Source organism: Psittacula echo, assembly GCF_963264785.1.
Source record: "Psittacula echo genome assembly, chromosome: 24".
Taxonomy (NCBI): domain Eukaryota; kingdom Metazoa; phylum Chordata; class Aves; order Psittaciformes; family Psittacidae; genus Psittacula; species Psittacula echo.
This window is the reverse complement of record NC_137759.1, coordinates 1052404-1069595: the sequence shown is the minus strand read 5'-3', so window position 1 is coordinate 1069595 and position 17192 is coordinate 1052404. Positions and strand designations below refer to the sequence as shown.

General features: G+C 58.5%; 1 protein-coding gene across 2 annotated transcripts; it reads right to left on the bottom strand.

Annotated features, from left to right (window-relative positions):
• Positions 1-7845: 7845 nt before the first annotated feature.
• Positions 7846-17125, bottom strand: ARRDC2 (arrestin domain containing 2). 2 transcript variants are annotated; one of them, XM_080634024.1, is made up of 8 exons: positions 16628-17125; positions 11408-11474; positions 11111-11258; positions 10669-10771; positions 10140-10396; positions 9686-9845; positions 9297-9448; positions 7846-9207 (listed from the first exon to the last, which is right to left on the bottom strand). In XM_080634024.1, the coding sequence occupies exons 1-8, from the start codon at positions 16890-16892 to the stop codon at positions 9154-9156; spliced, it is 1206 nt and encodes a 401-aa protein (XP_080490150.1). In that variant the 5' UTR covers positions 16893-17125; the 3' UTR covers positions 7846-9153. The 2 variants fall into 2 exon arrangements, with proteins under 2 accessions (XP_080490150.1, XP_080490151.1); XM_080634025.1 differs by lacking the exon at positions 16628-17125 and adding an exon at positions 12302-16621.
• Positions 17126-17192: the final 67 nt, after the last annotated feature.

Sequence of the window (17192 nt, the reverse complement as noted above, 5' to 3'; positions counted from 1 at the left end):
ATCTGCCCTGCCACCAGGGCTGGAGGCGTCTCTTTACCTGCTGAGAGTGCAAAAACCTAACGAGAAGAACTCAATGGGGTTAGCAGGGGGAAGTCTGGGACCAGGCAGCGCCGGTGCCCGCCGCAGCCCCGCTGCTGCAGGCGGGTTTGGAGAGGGGTTCCCCTCCATCGCGCTCCCAGCCCCGGCACACGGGAGGTAACGCAGGAGGGAGCACGGGCAGGCGGCACCCGGCTGCGTTCCCGCTTGATGCTGGGGTGGGCTGGGATTTACGGCATCGTTCCTGCGGCTGCGGGGCTGAGCCAGCGGCACCCGTGCAGGATTCCCACCACGCGGCCGGAGTCTCTCAGCAGCTGGTGGAGCCACGAGGTGGCACCAGCCCCGCGTCCCGGCAGAGCAAATCTTTCCCTTCCCTTCCCTTCCCTTCCCTTCCCTTCCCACCACACAGCACCCCATGGGCCTGTATGGCTGCCAGCTTCTATCCTTGTTCCACAGCACTCCAAATCCCTGGGAACTGGCTGGGGGCCGGGGACCCAGCATCCCCGTCCAGCCCCCAAAACCCAATGGGAGAGATCAGATTTAGGGATTTTACTGGGATTTGGGCAATGCCAGGCTCTCCATCAGGCCAGCCACGTGGAGGAAATATTCAGGTGCCAGCTTGGTCTGAGCACGTACTTGGGTTTTAGCTGTGGCCTCTGTTTACAGCCCATTTTGGGAGGGCCAAAGAGGTGAAGGAAGTGGCACCGAGGTCACAGTTGGTTGGCAGCAGTAAATACATTGCCCAGCTCTGGGCCAGCGCCACCATCAGTTAATCATTGCTGTGATGGAATGAATCCGTGCCAGGACAGCCAGTCCCGACTGCTGCATTGAAAACACCCCAGGGAGGGGGGGGCCGGAGAACCCCCCCCATTCCCTCCATGGGGTCACCCTCCAGGGATCCATCCCACCTTCATCCCCCCTGATGCCTTCAGGGACAGCCCCATCCCCACCAACAGCTCTGTGCATCCTTTCCCACATGTGTCCCAGGTTGGCCAGCGCTGGGGAAGACAAATTAACACAGCCTTGGCAATTAGTGCCAGCGAGTGGCTCAGGACTCTCTCAATAGGTTAAATGAGTCCCCGGGAGCTGCTCTGAGTCCAATGATCAGAGGACAGCCACCAGGCCAGCTTTCACAGCCAGGATGTGACCTTCCCTGCTACTCCATCCAGATCCAACCCCGCAGGGCATTGGTTATGCCTGGCAGGAGCTGCTACCACCCACAGCCTGAGAATGGGCAACTCATTACACCCAATGGGCGACTCCTGGGACAGTTCTGGTGTAAGCAGCAAAAAGCCATTGCAATGAGGAAAATAAAGCTCAGCCCAGCATGGGGGGATGGCAGGAATGCAGCTGGATCAGCATCAGTCCCAAAGGGACCCTGAGCTATGGGGTCCCCCCAAGCTTGGGGCTCTTCCTGGGTGAGCAAAGCTGAGCAGCCCCAGCCGCCCCCACCCCGACACCTTTACAAGCAGCTGATTTAATACTCACTGCCTTTTATTTTTAGAGGAGGACATCTGATGATGCCCAGCAACACCTCTTGATATTGCCTGATACCCCGACTATTTCTGTATGGCTGTTTACACCTGCCTGTGCCAGCGCTGCCTGAACACCACGGGGGAAGGTGCTGGTTGCCAAGAAGAGTGCTGAGCATCCCTGCCCTAAAGGGGAAAAACCTCTCCCTATTCCTTCCCTGTTCCCACAGGGTCCCAGTGACACATCCCCAAAAGCAAAGGGCACTGTGGACACACATGGGTGGATTTATCCCCTGCTGCTAAGAAAGCACATGGGGCAGGCAGGAAGATGCTGGGAGCCTGGGGATTTCCCTGGAGCTCCTTGATTTTGGAGGATGCAAGCTCGGAGAGCACCAGAAGTAAAGCATGAAACAGCCAGAGGGGTTTGCTCCAGCCCCAGAAACATCAGCTCCTTTGGGGCCCAAGCCCCCAGGGAAGGTGAGGTCTGTCCATGCACGTCTGGGCTGATATTTGCTCCCAGATGGAGGAGTTTAACCTGTTTCCCAGCCTGGGGAACCAGCCCCGCAGAGCAGCAGCCTGGTCTGAGCATGGGCAGTGACAGAGATTGCAACCTCACAACCCCTTCCCTCATCCATCCATCCTTATCACAGCCCCTTCCTCCCTCTCCGAGCCCCATCCTGGAGGAGAGCTAATGCCAGGAAGGTGTTTGAACCCGGCCCATCCATGGCAGAGAACAGGGCAAAAAGCCACCATCCACACAATGCCACCCGCTCTCAGGGAGTGGGGGGACGATTCAGGAGCTGCTTTGACTTGATCGCTAAGCAAATAAACCTTAAACCCCTAAGCAAGCAAAATATCCCTAGGAGATATATATATATACACACACTAAATTCTTTATGTGGAAAGGTCTGCATCTCATGCAGGGGCAGATCCTCACGGTAGAAAACCCTGTGCAGATGGGGAAGCTTTGATTTCCTCCCCTAAGGAAAGCTTTTTGGGGCGCTTCCCCCTCCAAAAGGCCCCCAAGCATCCTCAGCACCGGCGTCCCAGCGGTGCTCATGCCGTGGGGAAGGGGCTGCAGGGACCATGGGTGGACAGGCGGGCACCGGCCAGCGCTGGGCTCGTCCTGTCTTGTGAGTCACGGGTAGTTCAGCGCCGGTTTTGCAACCCTGCGGTGTCACAACAACAACAACAACCTCGGTTTAACTTCACAAACAGCCCGCGGCCGCCCCTCTCCCCGGCTCTTTCCTGCTCCTGTCGGCTGCTTGCAACAGCTTCACCCGGTTCCAAACCCAGGCATGGAAAATGACTCCAAGCAGCGTCAACGCTGAGGATTTAATGGGCTTTCTGCCCGCATTGAGAGGGGCTCGGAGCTGCCCCATCCCCTGCAGAGCCGCACTGGGTGCGAAATCCCACCGGGACACTGCGTGGGAAGCCCCCTTCCCCTTCTGCCACGCAAGAAACACCCGTGTGACAGCAGGAAACGTTTCCTTTCTGCAGCTTCAGTGCTCGCGGGTGGCTGCTCTCGGGGCAGCGCAGCCCCTGGCACGGCTGATGCTTTCCAGGCTTTGGCAGCGGCAAAACCGCAGCCATTCCATGGATTTGGTTTCCAGGTGAAGCTTAACAACAGCCACAATAAATTAATAATAATAATGAGGGTAATTATAATAACAACAATAAAAGCGATCACAAGCGCTGGGGGCCGGGCTCCATCTCCCTGCGCTTCCCTGGCTATTGGGTGATTGGGACGGGAAGGACGCAGCGCCCTTATCGGCACACACTTGGCAGCGGAGCCAGCCAGAGGTTTGCAGCGTAAACATATTTTGCTCAAGCTCCGAGTTGAGCTGAGGATAGCGCCAGAGAACCCCCCCCAGCTCCCGGTGTTCCCAGCAAAGCCGCATCTGTGCGTGCAGGGAAAGGGCTGAGCCTGGAGCAAGCGCTCAGCTCAGCTTTGGAGCAATAAATGCAGGACCAAGAGCAACCCCAGCTCCGCTCTTCCCGTGTTTACCAGCCTTTTGCAGGCAGATTGACTCTTCCCTCACACGCAAAACGGTTGGGAAGTGGAACAAACCAGCTCAGGCTCCCCCCGGATCATCCGGCTGTGCCGCAGCCACCTCCAACCAGCCGGGCTATCGCTGCCTCCATCGCTGGGCCGGGATATGGTGGCATTTACACAGCTGCTCAGCAGGAAAAGCCTTCTCCCTGCTCCACATAAACCTTTGCATTTTAAAGTAATTGGGTGCAGGCTGGTTAATGGGGATGCTAAATGGGGAGAGGGGATAATTGCCATCCCTGCAGGCTGGCTCAGAGCCACCTTCTCCCCAAAAGTGGCCTGAGGGCTTATTGTTGAAATCAGCTCAAACGCTCTCCTTCTTCCAGGGCAGGGTGTGGGGAAGGGGAAGGAAAAGGGAGCAGCGCAGTTAGCATCGGAGACTGGGGAATGAGAGCAGGGATCAGAGCCGTGGGGTTCACCCCATCGCAGGAGCTGCCCAAGGGGACAGGGCGCAGCGGGGTGATGCCCCCCGCTCCAAACCTCTAGCAGGGGGCTGCTGTGTCCCCACCGGCACCCGGAGCAGCAAGGTGCCAGCTGCAGGGAGATGTGGGGGCCAGGATATGGGGTGCATCCCCTTACAGGAGACCCTGCTCCAGCTGGGGGTTTCCACACGACTTGTGAAGCAGGGAGTGACAGCAAACACAGCCCGGGCGGGGAATGGCACTGGGAGCAAAGTCCTACAGTGCCACATCCCAGGCACGGCCGTGTCACCGGCACATCCCAGCCTGTCGCTGTGTGCTGGCGTGGGAGCCGTGCCGGGACCCCGGCTGGACAAGCGCCATCCATCCCATGGGCTGCTGTTTGTGCCAACACATCACGTGCTGCCGGCGGCTGCCTCCGGAGGGGGGGATTTTCCTTTTAGTGTTGGTGTTTTTGCACAAAGCCAAAATATTTGTGTCCCCACAGCGATGGCTCCGGGCCGCCGAGCCCAGGGCACTGCGCTGGGGTCCCGGCACCCAGTTCCATGGGGAGGGTCAGTGCTGGCACCCGGCGCCAGCGGGTCCCTCCCCACCCCAGTCCTTGCTGCTTATACATAGACATGTTTGTGTGCGGCACCGGGCCCCTTCCTTGCTCCCAAACAAAGTCGGAAAGCCATCAAAATTTTCCATTGCCAGAGGGAGCGGTGACGGGAATGGGGACCTCGGCCCCAGAAAAACAAGGGGTTGGGTTTGATTCGGGGAATCACAGAATCCCAGCCTGGTTTGGGTTGGAAAGGACCTTAAAGCTCATCCAGTCCCAACCCCCTGTGCAGGCAGGGGCACCTTCCACTAGAGCAGCTTGCTCCAAACCCCTGTGTCCAACCTGGCCTTGAACACTGCCAGGGATGGGGCATTTGCCACTTCTTTGGTGAATGAATAAAGAATAAGGAATAAAGGGGGTGGTTTGCTCCTGGCAGCCTGCAGCAAACCTGGCACCGGTGTCACCAGTGGGGCTTGTGGGGTGTCTTGATGAGCACCATGATCCCGCTCACACTGGCACGATGCTTTCCAGGTAGGGGACATGTGGTCCATGCAGTATCCATCCGGCTGCTCCTGACCTTACTTTTGCCATAAACCCACCCCGGTTTCTCTGCGGTTTTCCCTGCATCCGGACGGGCTCTCGGCCTGGCCGATGCTCTGGGGGAAGCCGTGATTCCTGTGGGGCTGGCGCAGGGATGCAGGACTTTGCCTGCGGTTGCCATGGGTGGGAGCGGCTCCGGCACACTCAGAGCTGAGTCACGGGAGGAGGATGCTGCTGTGCCGCCCCGGCACGTCGGGGTGCGCGGCTGCTGCTGGCGCCCGGCACAGCTCTGCTGCTGCCACGTGAAGAGCGACCCTGGAGATGCTGCCAGGGCCAGGATGTGCTGGTCACAACCCCGGCGCTTTTGGAGGTTGGATCAAACCCAAAGCAAGGCCCGGTGCTGCCGGGGCTCTGTGTGTGTCCCCTTATGGTGCTCAGAGAGCCATAATGAGGGGACGAGGAGGTCTCCATGCTCCTGAGCACCCACCAGCACCAACCTGCTGCTCCCTGGGGTGCGAGCAGTGTGAACCCAGCGTCCCACCAGCTGCAGAGGGGATGAATTTGGGCAGTGCATCGACCACATCCCCAGCACAGGGGCATCCCCTTGGGTCAAAATCCAAGGGGATTCATCACCAAGCACCCCCCTGCAAACAGACCAGCCCCTGCTGTTCCCGAGGCAGGTTTTGGGATGAGCTGCACCCCGCAGCGCTCATCCCAGCTGGGATGGGGGAAGGCAGAGCTTGTTTTGGGAGCTGGATGGGTGCCTGGGCCAGGAGGCAGCAGCCTCACACCTAATCCCCGGTCCTTGCAAGGCTGCGCTGGCGCCGGCACATTCTGTCCCTGCCGCGATGGCCACGAGCTTCACGTGTCACCCTCCCCGCTGCTGGCCCCCTTCCCTGACCCCGCACCGGGGGACAACAGCCTTGAGCAGAGGCCGTGGCCACCATGCGGGGATCAAGCATCCTCCAGGATGGGGAGAGCTGAGGGGGAAAGGAGCAACCCCCCAGGAGGCTGCAGGAAGGGGCTGCAGAGCCAGGAGCTGTGGGGTGAAGGTCCCAGCCCCCTGCAGAGCCATGGGGGGCAGCAAGAGGGGTCCCAGCACCCCAGTTCCCACAGCAGAGGGGTCCCACAGCTTTGGTACCCAAGGGCAAAGAGGAAAAGAGGGAGGAGCAGGGGGGGGGGGGGATGATGTTTCCGTGCCCCCCGTGAGGAGCAGGTTTTGCCGGGTGGTCTGGGAAGCATTTTCCGATGCTGAAGGCCAAGAGCTATAAATAATCCTGCACTGTACTTGCTTACTGCAGCTCCCGCCCAGCAGCGCTGCCCATGGCACGGGGCCGGCCCCGCGCAGCAAACCCTGGCGAGCCCCAAACCCTGTGCCAATGAACAGGAATAAAAGTGGCGCTGATCAATAAGGACTTTGGAGCCGGGGAAGACAAAGAGCAGAGGTTGGAGGGAGCTCCGGTGGCACTGCCAGCGGTGGGGAAAGCACCGCCCGGGGGGGGTCTGTGCCTCATCCAACATCCCAGGATCCAGACAAGGTATTTTTAGCCCCTCCGGGATCCAGGAGCACGGCCCTTTGCTGGCAGGGGACCCAGACGCTCTGTGCTCCCCGCCTGCTGCCTGCCCTGACCAGAAGACCCTGGAGGCATTTGCAAGTGCTCCTGCTGGGAAGATTCCACTGCCCTGGGGCCCGGGAGCGGTGCCCATTGGCGTTGGGTTCCCCGGCCTGGCCCTGGCATGAGGCGCTTTTCCCAGAAAGGTGCTCCCGCTCCAGCCCTTGGGATTAAGCATCCCCTTGTGTGGCTGGGGCGGGTGATCCGGGTCTGACACAGCCCCTGGCACCGCTGCGGCTCGGCACAGAAAGGCTCCGTTGTGCCGGGCGCAGGTTGGAGCTGGGAGCTGGTCACAGGCTCCCCTTGGAGCCCATTTTCCCCCCCGGGGGGCTGCAGCGCTGCGGTTCCCGTCCCACTTTGATGTCCTGAAGAAGACGCAGGGAGCGGCGCGGTATCACCTGGTCACCCCGGACAGGGATGCAAACGAACTCCCTGCGGGGCCGGTTCCTGCTCTCCCAAGGAAGATTACTCGGTGCGGAGCTGGGAATGCCAAGACCAGGTTTGGATGAAGGTTGCAGGAGCACCAGGCTCCTCCAGGCAAACCTGGGGCTGAGCGCCTGGCCCGCTGTAGGAGCACACACTCCAGCACCGCTCAGTGAACACCAGCAACAGGAAAGAAGGATCAAGGGAAAGGAAATCACATTCCAGCAGCAATAGTTTCAAGCAGCACAGGCTGTGGAGGATAGAAGCAAAGCTTTGACTCAAGCCCGGCTCTGCATGGACTGGGAGCTGCTGTGCTCAGAGATGTGGAGCACAGAAATGCTGTCAAAAACCAAATCCCAACTCCATGGTGCCTCCCTGCTCTTCCTGCATGGCAGCAGCCATTCCCAGCTGGCACAACATGGGGCTGACCCCAACCTTCCTTGGGAATGGCTGACACACTGCAGCTGTGTCCCAGCTGGACCCAATGGGTCTGTGCCAACCTCTTGGAATGGAGGAGAGCGTCTCTGTCCTCTGCTATCCAGACAGAGCAGGAGGGCTCCGAGCACAAGGGACCAATCCTGCTGGGGAGCAGCATTGGTCAAACAACCCAGTTAATCCCAGTGCAGTGTGGGGTTTACAGGATGAAGGTGAGTACCACAGGACGATGAAGTACAGGGAGGGACATGGAGGCAGGAGCGCTGCCAGCAGCCCAGGCAATGGGAAGCATGGAGAGAGCAAGAGACAAAAGTTCTCCGGGCCCCATCTGGGTGTAAAGGATTTATTATTTCAAACAAATAAAAGTGGTACAAAAAGAACAGAGACGAGAGCGCTCGTTACAAAAGTGTTCACAGGTAGAAAAGAGCTGAGCAATCCCAGGGCGCAGAGCACGGCCCCAGCACGGGGCTTTGGTTGTGCGCAGGAACTGAGCGGCCCCGCAGGCAGGATTGGCTCAGTGAGGGAATGCAAAGGTCCTCAGCACCCAAACTCTGCTCAGGTCCTGCTGTTACAACACCCAGCTCCCTGGTTCCCACACCAGTGAGCGCTGGTTGCTACTGTGGCCTCACCGCAACGGGGCCACTGACCCCTCTCCGGGTGCAGGATCAAGCCCGTCCTGAGAAGGACTCCTGGTTCTGAAGGACTCTTTTCAACTCCACATCTCCATCAGCATCTGTGGCTGCCACCAGCCTCAGACCTGGCTTCCTTCTCTCTGGCCACCAGGGAGATGCCACCCCCATGGTGGTACTGAAATTTGGGGCTTGCTTGGTTTCAGCCCCATCACGGAGCAGGCCTCGGCACGTTTGTTGTGCACGTTTGGGGCTGACACACAGGAACCAGCTTTCCTGTTCTTGGCCAACAGAACCAAAACGCTGCCATAGATCATAAATGTGTCCCCCACATCCTCTGCACTGGTAACAGCCTGTGGAAGCCTTTACAATTTCAGTGGGTTATCCAAAACCATTCCCCCTGCAGGCATCACCAGGCTCATGGCAAAGATCAGCAGCAGCAGGAGATGCTTCATTTGGCCAGAAAAAGGCCTTCTGCTTCCTTAGGAAACTGCAGCCCTGGTGAGCTACTGCAGGAGCAGGGCTTCACCTGCATCACCACGGGACAAACCCAAGCCCCATCAAAACATTCTCTAGTGATCCTGAGAAACACCTCCAAGCTCCTGCGTTCCATGACAGGAGTTGTCAGAGCATGGCCACTGCAGGCAAGGGGAGAGCAATCGTGGCTCATGCCAAACATCCCATTTTAGCCCCCACATCCTGGGGCAGTCATGAACCCTCCGTGTCCTGCCCAGCCACACATGCCCCGGCTCCACACCGGAGTCTCCCATAGTCTCCTACCACGCACGAGCCCACGCCACCACGCTTGGTGTTGGTCTGTAGGACAGTCACAAGAGAGTCGAGGGCAGCAGCGGAGCCGGGGTCTCACTGGCACTGCAGGAGCTCTGGTCTCACAGCCACCGTGTCTCCATTTCCAGACCCAAGCGCTGTGAGGGTGAAAGCTTTCATCCCAAGGGATCACTACACTGTCAACTGCATCCCATGCGCTTCTCTCAACAGGTCATGCAGCGCGGGCGGATGTTGTCTGAAGGCGGGTTTGGATCAATCTGCAAAGCCAAGTGTAGAGTCAAAAACCTCAGCAGTGGGCAAATGCAGCTGCCTCCACCAGCCCTCCCAGCCCAGAGGGATTTGTTACCTCTGAATACAGTGGAGGTGGCCGGAAGCGAAACTCCTGGATGTAGGCAAAGAAGGGACCTTCCAGGATGCCACCAAGCTCACTGCGGCACGGCGGAGCCAGGCTCTGCTCGGCCTCGGGGCTGGACACCACTGCTGAGTATTCAGGAGGGGCTGGAGAGAGAAAAGAACATCAGGGAACAAGAAACACTCAGGTAAAAGGCCTTTAAATCCCCTGCTTCCCAAACCCTCCCAGTTTCCTGGGGAAGGAACCCAGAAGATGCAGAGCACAACCAAAACCAGCAAAAGCTGGTTCTGGAGCAAGAGCCACGCTGAGAACTTGCTCTGACCTCATCATTCAGAGCCGTTTGGCAGCCCCCAGACAGACCCTGGGGAGGGGGAGATGCTCACCCTCCGGCTGCTCCAGGATGGTGCTCAGCCAGTCCAGGTTGATGCTGTACTGGCTGCTGACGCTGGACGTGCGGCTCCCAAATGGATGCAGTGGGATGGTTCCGATAACAAGTGGCAGCTCAAGGAGCAGCTTGGATGTCCCAGGAATATCCACACAAACCTGCAGAGACAGGAAGCTGAGCTACTGGGGCTCTCCCAGCCTGAAGGGGCAGGTATCTCCCCAGAGCACTGGCTTGAGCTGGCTAGGAGGGAATTCTTGCAGTGGGATGCAAAGGGAGATGTAATTGCTCCTGCACGAGCCCTTGTGCTGTGCATGAGGGTCAACAGGGAGAACCCAAGACCTCACACAAACCAGCCCCAAATCCTCTACATCAGCCCAGAGTGGACACCATGAGCCCAGCTCTGGTGAGAAGAACACTGAGCACTAAGCTCAGCCTCCTGCAATGCTTCTCACCTTCAGGGAGTATTCCACCTGGAGGATGCGGCACTGGAGGATGGACGGCCCCACTGGTGGGATCTTCAGTGCCCGCCCATGCCAGACTTCCCGCTTCCCCGCTGCAATGGAATCACCGACGATGCTGGTCACCACTGACTTCTTCTGCTTCTTGGTGCCCCGGGCAACGAAGGTCTGAGTCTGGATGATGGCCGCCTTGGGCACCACCACTCGGTTTGTGCAGTTGTCAATCTCAGCAAAGATAGGGATGACCTCACCTACCAAACCAGACACACACACGTTGGAAGAGGGGAGACAGAGCCCGGTCCTGTCCCAAGGGATTCCTGTACAGGATCACCAAGGGCTGGACACGCAATCCAGCACTGCAGGCACAAGGTTTACTCCAGCAGGAGCGTGTCCTGAGGAGGATGCCCACAACAGGAGCACACATTAAAGCGCTCTCACCAATTCCATGCCCAGCTCACACTGCCCCCAAATCCCCTCCCAGCAGGGCCCGCAGAGGTTCAAAGGCACCAGCACATCAGCTCACCTGGGGTGTAGCCTTTGCGGTCAATCTTGGCAGTCACAGAAACCTGGCCACGATTGCAGTACCAGGCACGAGCAAGTTTCTCCTTAGCACCTGCCTGGGGAGCCTGGAGAAATGGGGATTATGGAAGCTATTTAGTAAGAAAGGAGGAAACCCGAAGCAAGCACCTCCCTGGCACTGAGAACCTGTCAGGGAGCATCAGCAGCTTCTTTGGTATCTGATGCAAGATGCTATTGCAACCCATGAAAGTTTCCAAAACCTGAGACATGGCCAACCTCTGCCCAGCCCAGGTAACACTGGAGGGCACAAGTTACAGGGGGGGAAACACATTCCCTTTGGAAATCAGGCCTGGACTGTACTTTTGGAGGGGAAGCAGACACCTTCCCCATGGGCTTCCCAGAGAAGCTGTGGATGCTGCTGCCCCGAAGCTGCGCAGGGAGCTCACCAGCAGCACAGGAGTGTTGATGTCGATGGGTTCAATCACAGTGAACTCCTTCTTCACCTTCTTCACTGTTGACCAGGGTCTGTGCAGCTTGGCTTTCACCCAGTAGCGCACGCTGCCGTGCTTCCCCTCGAAGGAGGTAGCCAGGGTCCTGTGGACAAGCAAGGAACCTTTTAGAAGGGTTCTGCTAAAAGAGTCTCATTTGTGAGGTGCCCTGTGCCCCCTCCCAGGACCTGTGTCCTGCATCAAGGGATTTCTCTCCCCCTTTGCACGAAGGCAACAAAAAACAAGTGGACTTACTCGGGGAGCTGGAAGGTGAAGGGAAACTCATGCCTTCCTGCCTGCAGGACGGTGGCTTCACCATTGTCTGTGGGCAAAACAGATTGAAGACGATTATCTCCCTCCTGCAGAACTTCCTCCCTGGCCAACGTGGAGGCGGGGATGTGCAGGACACAGCACGATGGCACAAGAATAGTTCTGCCAGGGTTCAAGTGCAGGAGCAGCGACACGACAGCGGGGCACGTCCCACGGGCGATGGGCACTGTCTGCTCTGCACACTCGTGTCAGGCACTCACAACCCAGGGGCACCTTCTTGGACAGCCCTGGGTGGGTTCTGCTTCATCCTGCACCCACCCGGCCCCGTGGCTTGGGAGTGAGAGCCCAGAGGTACCTGGCCAAGCCAGAAGCAGCTCTGGGATGATGGTCAGCACCCCCCCCGTGCCCCTCAGGGGTGGCAGCCCTGTCCTGCCTGTGCTGCACAGAGAAGCTGGGGCTGGAGAGGACCTCTTGGGATCATCCAGGCCAATCCCCTGCTCAAAGCAAGCTCCTGAACCTCCGCAGGAGTTTTCCAGCACCACTTCCCTACCAAGGAGCACCTACAGCAAAGGGGGAGTCTTGTGTGGGGCCAACCCCTAACCGGGGTCCAACAGCAGGGTCCAACCACACACCTCAGCATCTCAGCGTGCTCTCAGCATCTGAAGTGTCTTCAGGGGACCTACGCACCCAGTCCCCAGAGCACCAAGACCCTATGGCACCCCATGCACCCGTATTTCAGCTGGTTGGGGTGTCTGCAGCACCCGGGGTGTCTCAGGCTGCCCCATGCACCCATCATTTCGGCCCCTGGGGTCCCCGGCACACCCGCAGCCTTCTTCTAGGTGATGGAGCACCGCAGGGGTTGGGTGGTGGGTGCCGTACCTGGGGGTGCCAGCAGCGTGTCGCGGTGGTTGAGGAACTCCACCTGATCGCTGTAGCTCTGCGTGTAGGCGGTGCTGGAGCCGGCGCTGCGGGACTCGGTCCAGTGAACGCGGGCAGCGCCCACCGCCCGCAGCCGCAGGGCGCCGAGCCGCGCCGCCGCCGCCAGCTCCAGCACCACGCGGCCCGACACCGCCTGCCCGGGGCTGAACGCGACCGCGGCGTCCCCCTCCGCGCCCTCCAGCACGACCGAGAAGCGCTTGAGGCGATCGAAGAGCATGGCGAGAACCCGTCCCTCGGCGCAGCCCGGCCGCGGCGCCGCCTCCGCCGCCTTAAGAGCCCGGCGCGGCCGGGGGCGGCCCCGGTGGGGCGGGACGGGGCGGCCGCGCCGAGCCTTGCAAAACAAGGCAGGGAGCATGTGCGGGCCTGGCCCCGCTCTGCTAGGAGCCGTGGGGCTCCTATGGGGCCGAGTGTCCCGTTCCGGCGCGTCCTGCATCGGACGGAGAGATCCCGATGGATGCCTGGACCGCAGCAGCCCACGGGAACGTGTCCCAGAGCAGGATGGTTCACGGGGCTGAGCGCTGCCTGGGATAACGTCCTGTGTGCCCCACAAGCCTCCCTCCAGCTCCCACCCCACGTTCCCACTCCATCCTCATCCTTTCCTCCACCAGCCAGAATGTGCGTTCCCAGGCAGCAGCCCCTTTCATTCCACTTCCCACCAGCGAGAGGCTCCGCCACACACAAATCCACGTCCTTCCTTTCCCAAGAACCATTCCCAGGGGTCAGAACAGGCTGCAACTGGATCTGGGCTCCTTCTGGCCAACTGACGATGAAGGGAAAACTGGTCTGGGGCACGGCTTTGTTTTTCTCTAAGAAATGCAGAACTGGCTGGGGTTCAGCTTGTGCAATTGCAGCGAGCAGCACATCCTCCCTGCGCCTGTTAACCAGGCGAGTGCTGCTTTCCTACCAGCTCGTGCTGAGCTTTGTGTGGTGCTGCTCCAAAACCCAGTGCCAAAACACACGCGCATGGCCAGGCACGGAGTGGGGACTCGCTCTAGCAACAGCATCTACTGCTGCCCGTGCTCAAACTGGTCCTTCTCAGGGCGGCATCATCATTGGCAGTGCCCTGAGATGTTGTAAAAGAAAGGAGGAAGGGGTCTGTGCCTTCCCCAAAGGGTTAATGCAGCTTTAGAAACTTCTGCTTTAATAGTGATTGTCACATTTGCAGAGGGCCAGAGCTCCCCACCCCGGGCGCAGGCTGGGGCTAAGACAAAACAGGCATTAAAAATGTGACTGGGCTTTTGGCCACCGAAGTTGGGAGGATTTTTGAGTTGCTCCCAGCCATGCTGGGCAGGACCTGCTGTGCTGAACACACTGAAAACGAGCGGGGCTCAAGCCTTGCAAAGCTTTTGCTGTCTCCAAAGCCTGCCTGGAATGTCTGTCTCCCTCCCCAAGGGAAGAGACCGTGTTTTGTGTTATGTGCACAACCAGTTGCTGCCACGGGCAAACATGAATCATAGCAAACACAGCAAAGGACAGGGAAAGAAGGAAGGAAGGCACAGCTGGTGACAGCAGCTCTGGGACGACTCATGGTGTCCCCGCTGGGATGCATGGTGACATTCGAGGTGATGGGGCTCTTGAAAGGGGCTGGAGCCTCGGCTGGGCCAAGGCAGCTCCATCCTGCGCTTGGCACCTTCCTCCTCTCCCTGCCGACACACGCCCGTGACTCAGCCCTGCAAGCATCCTCCCTGCACGAGATGTCCACAGCCTCCCCTCGCTGCCCCCGTGGGTGGTGGGAAGCCCCTCTCTGACCCCTTTGGCACCCCAGTGCTGGGAGAGGGTCTCTTGTCTCCCCAATGGATCACCAGTGCAGGGGCTGTGGGATCACAGCCATGGCTTTTCCATTCAACAGTGCTCCAGGGTGCCCAAACCCAACTGAAACCCAGGCCAGGATCCGGGAAGGAAAGATCGCAAACTCTTGAGCCCCATCTAGAGTCTGGCCAGGCTTAAGCTGGTCCAAACAGGAGCTGGCACCCAGCTCTGAAGGGGCTTCTCCTTCCCCAACCCACTGCTGGGACCTGGTGGCTTCTCCCCATTGACCCTGGAGCCACACAAGGGACCTTGGAGAGCCACAGACTAGGGAATGCAGCAGGTAAAACGTCGAGTCAGCAGTTCTACCCTGACCCAACATGGGGACTCCCACTCCCAGCTTGAGGAATAAGCTCCTGCTCCGAGTGTTGCAAGGATTAAGGTGCCGATCAAGGCCACCCCACAACGGGACAAGAGCCCTGCTGTGCTCTTAGCCCACGTGCTGTAACTGTCCCAGATGTCTCCATGAAAAGAAATTGGCTTCTGGATGTTTGTCTCTCACCGGAGCAGGAGCTCACCTCTGCGAAATGCTGCGGGGTTATTGGATAGAAAAGATCACTGCACGAGTACCACTGATGTTTCCTTGGGCTCCCTCGCATCACCTCGTGCAGAAAGGTCCAGGGCTTTCCTTCTGTTGCCCTTGCCCATTAAACCCCTGGTTTTAACTCTCATCCTGCTCCCTAAGATAATTACACAGTAGACATTTAATGGCCCTGCCCACAGCCTGAACATCCTTCTTTCACCCTTTTTCTTGTCTTAATGTCCCAGCAGCCCAGTGCCAGCGCTCACCGCTCTGCCAGGAAACTGCAGATAAACTCAGAGCTCTGGGGAGAGCAGAAGGGAGGGCTCTTATCTCCACCTGGCTTCCCTCCTCTGCACTGCCTTGTTACCATGACAAAACGGCATTTTTAAAACACCACGCAGACACAGCTGATCTCATCGAGAAGCAAGAAGGAGCAGTCACAGGGGCTTTTGGATGATGGCACGTTTTCAGCAGCTTTGTGCCGGCTGATACCAGGAAGGTCCTCACGCTGCCACTGGGCAGCTGGCAGAACCCAGCAGGGTGCAAAGGAAGGGATTTTGGCTGTAGAATGACACTTCTCTACAGCCCACAGCCTTTGCTGCTTTCAAACACTCCTGTGATCACATGCCCGTGTCCCTCTCACAAAGCAGAGAAGGAATCTGGGGGTGGACAGAGACAATAAAATCCTAGCCCACAAGTTGTGGCGAGGCTCTCTGCTCCCCACACAGCCCAGTTCAGCTCTCCCCAGGCAGGAAGCAAGGGCCAGAAACCATCAGCTCCAAGCTACAGGAGTGCAGAGGGCTGGCGAGGCAGAGCAGCTCACGCAGCTCCTCCAGCCCCTGGCCAAGTGCCCTTCTCCACATGGCTCCAGGGGCTTCTACCACACACAATCCCAGCAACAAAACCTGAACGTGCTCGCAGCAGCTTGTGGCTTCCCTACAGACATTCTCCGCAGAGATAATGGGGAATAAAACTTACCCTCTAACCTTACAGCTAAAGCAGACACCGTCCAAGCACTGCAGCGACCAAGTGCTCAGACCTTTCCTGCTGGAGTTCAGGACAAGGGCCTCTCCCATGTCCTTAATTGCAATTGGAACACTTAGCAAAGGGGCCATCCTTAGGCACAGCATGGAAGAGCCACAGCCAAAAGGCAGAAACTCCAGAGTAATGCAGGTATTTGGAGCAGATGGCAAGGTACAGTCATCCAGAAATAGAGAATATGACCCCCCAGGGCAGTCCAGAGACAAGTACAGCTCCAGGAAGACAGCTCATGTCCTCCTTCCATCACTCCAGTCTCTTCCTGCAACCCCACATTTGTCAGCTAGAGCTGGCACTGCTTTCTGGCTTGCACTGTGGCCACTGACACAATTAAATGCCTTCAGCATGAGTTAAGTCCTATGGCACACAGCACCGTGCCACAAGCAATCATGAGGCCAGCAGAAGCAGGAAAAGGGGGAGAAAAAGCCGCAGAGCCATGACTAACACTGTCATTGGAGGGGAGGATGAAAGACATGCACTTCCCTAAGAAAAGAGTTAATGAGCATATGGCCAGCTGAGATGCCCCATATCCCTCAGTTCTGGCTCATTTCATCCCAACCACACAAAGAATTCAAGCTGCAGTAGATCTAAGCAACATGCTAGCTGGGCTTCCAGTCCCAGCATCAGGAAACTGCAAACAAATATTTATTGAACTACTAAGTGCTCTTTCCACACTTGTGAACAGACCCTTCTATTTGCACTTCCCTGTGCAAACAGAACAAAAGCCACAGCTCTTTGGTCCTACCCAGCCCCGAGTTTGCAGGCAGCTTCCTAGAAACCAGCAGCAGACTAAAAACCCTTGGCAAAGGCGAGAAGAGGTTGGGGATGATGCTTGCAGCCCAAGCGGGTCCTAACCCAATGCCCTGGTGCAGAGAAGCACCCCAGTAGTGCAGCCTTACCGGGGATGAGCTGGCAGCGGCGGTGCAGGAAGGTCTGGTAGGCTGTGTAGTCGCGGTAGACAATGTTGAGCCCCACGCTGCAGCTCTCCAGCCAGTGCGTTAAGGCTCGGCCACAGGCGAACACCTCGAGCGCCCGCAGCCGCAGTGCATGGCGGAGCTGCAGCTGCACCCGCCCGTGCAGCAGGTCCCCGCTGCTGTGGGCTCCCCATGCTCGTCCAGCTTCCAGCTCCAGCACCAGGCTCTGCAAGCACCCCAGGGGCTGCATTGCTGCTGGCCACGCTTAGCCAGCAGCTCCAGGAGGCCGGGCCCTGCCCGGGACAGGCAGCTGTGCAGCTCCCTAGGGAAGGGAGGAAAGAGCAAAGGCTGCACTGAGACCCCCTAATTTATCCTGCCCCTAACTGGCCTCACGCTGCAGGCCTAATCTTCACCAGGGTGGGACTAAGACCCTGTTTTGCTATGACGCTTTAGTGGTGGCCTCATGTGCGTTGAGGCTGGTGCTGTGCTGAGGATGGGGCTGCGGAGACAAGTGATGTGGTTTTCAACTGATGGAGAAATGACGTGACTT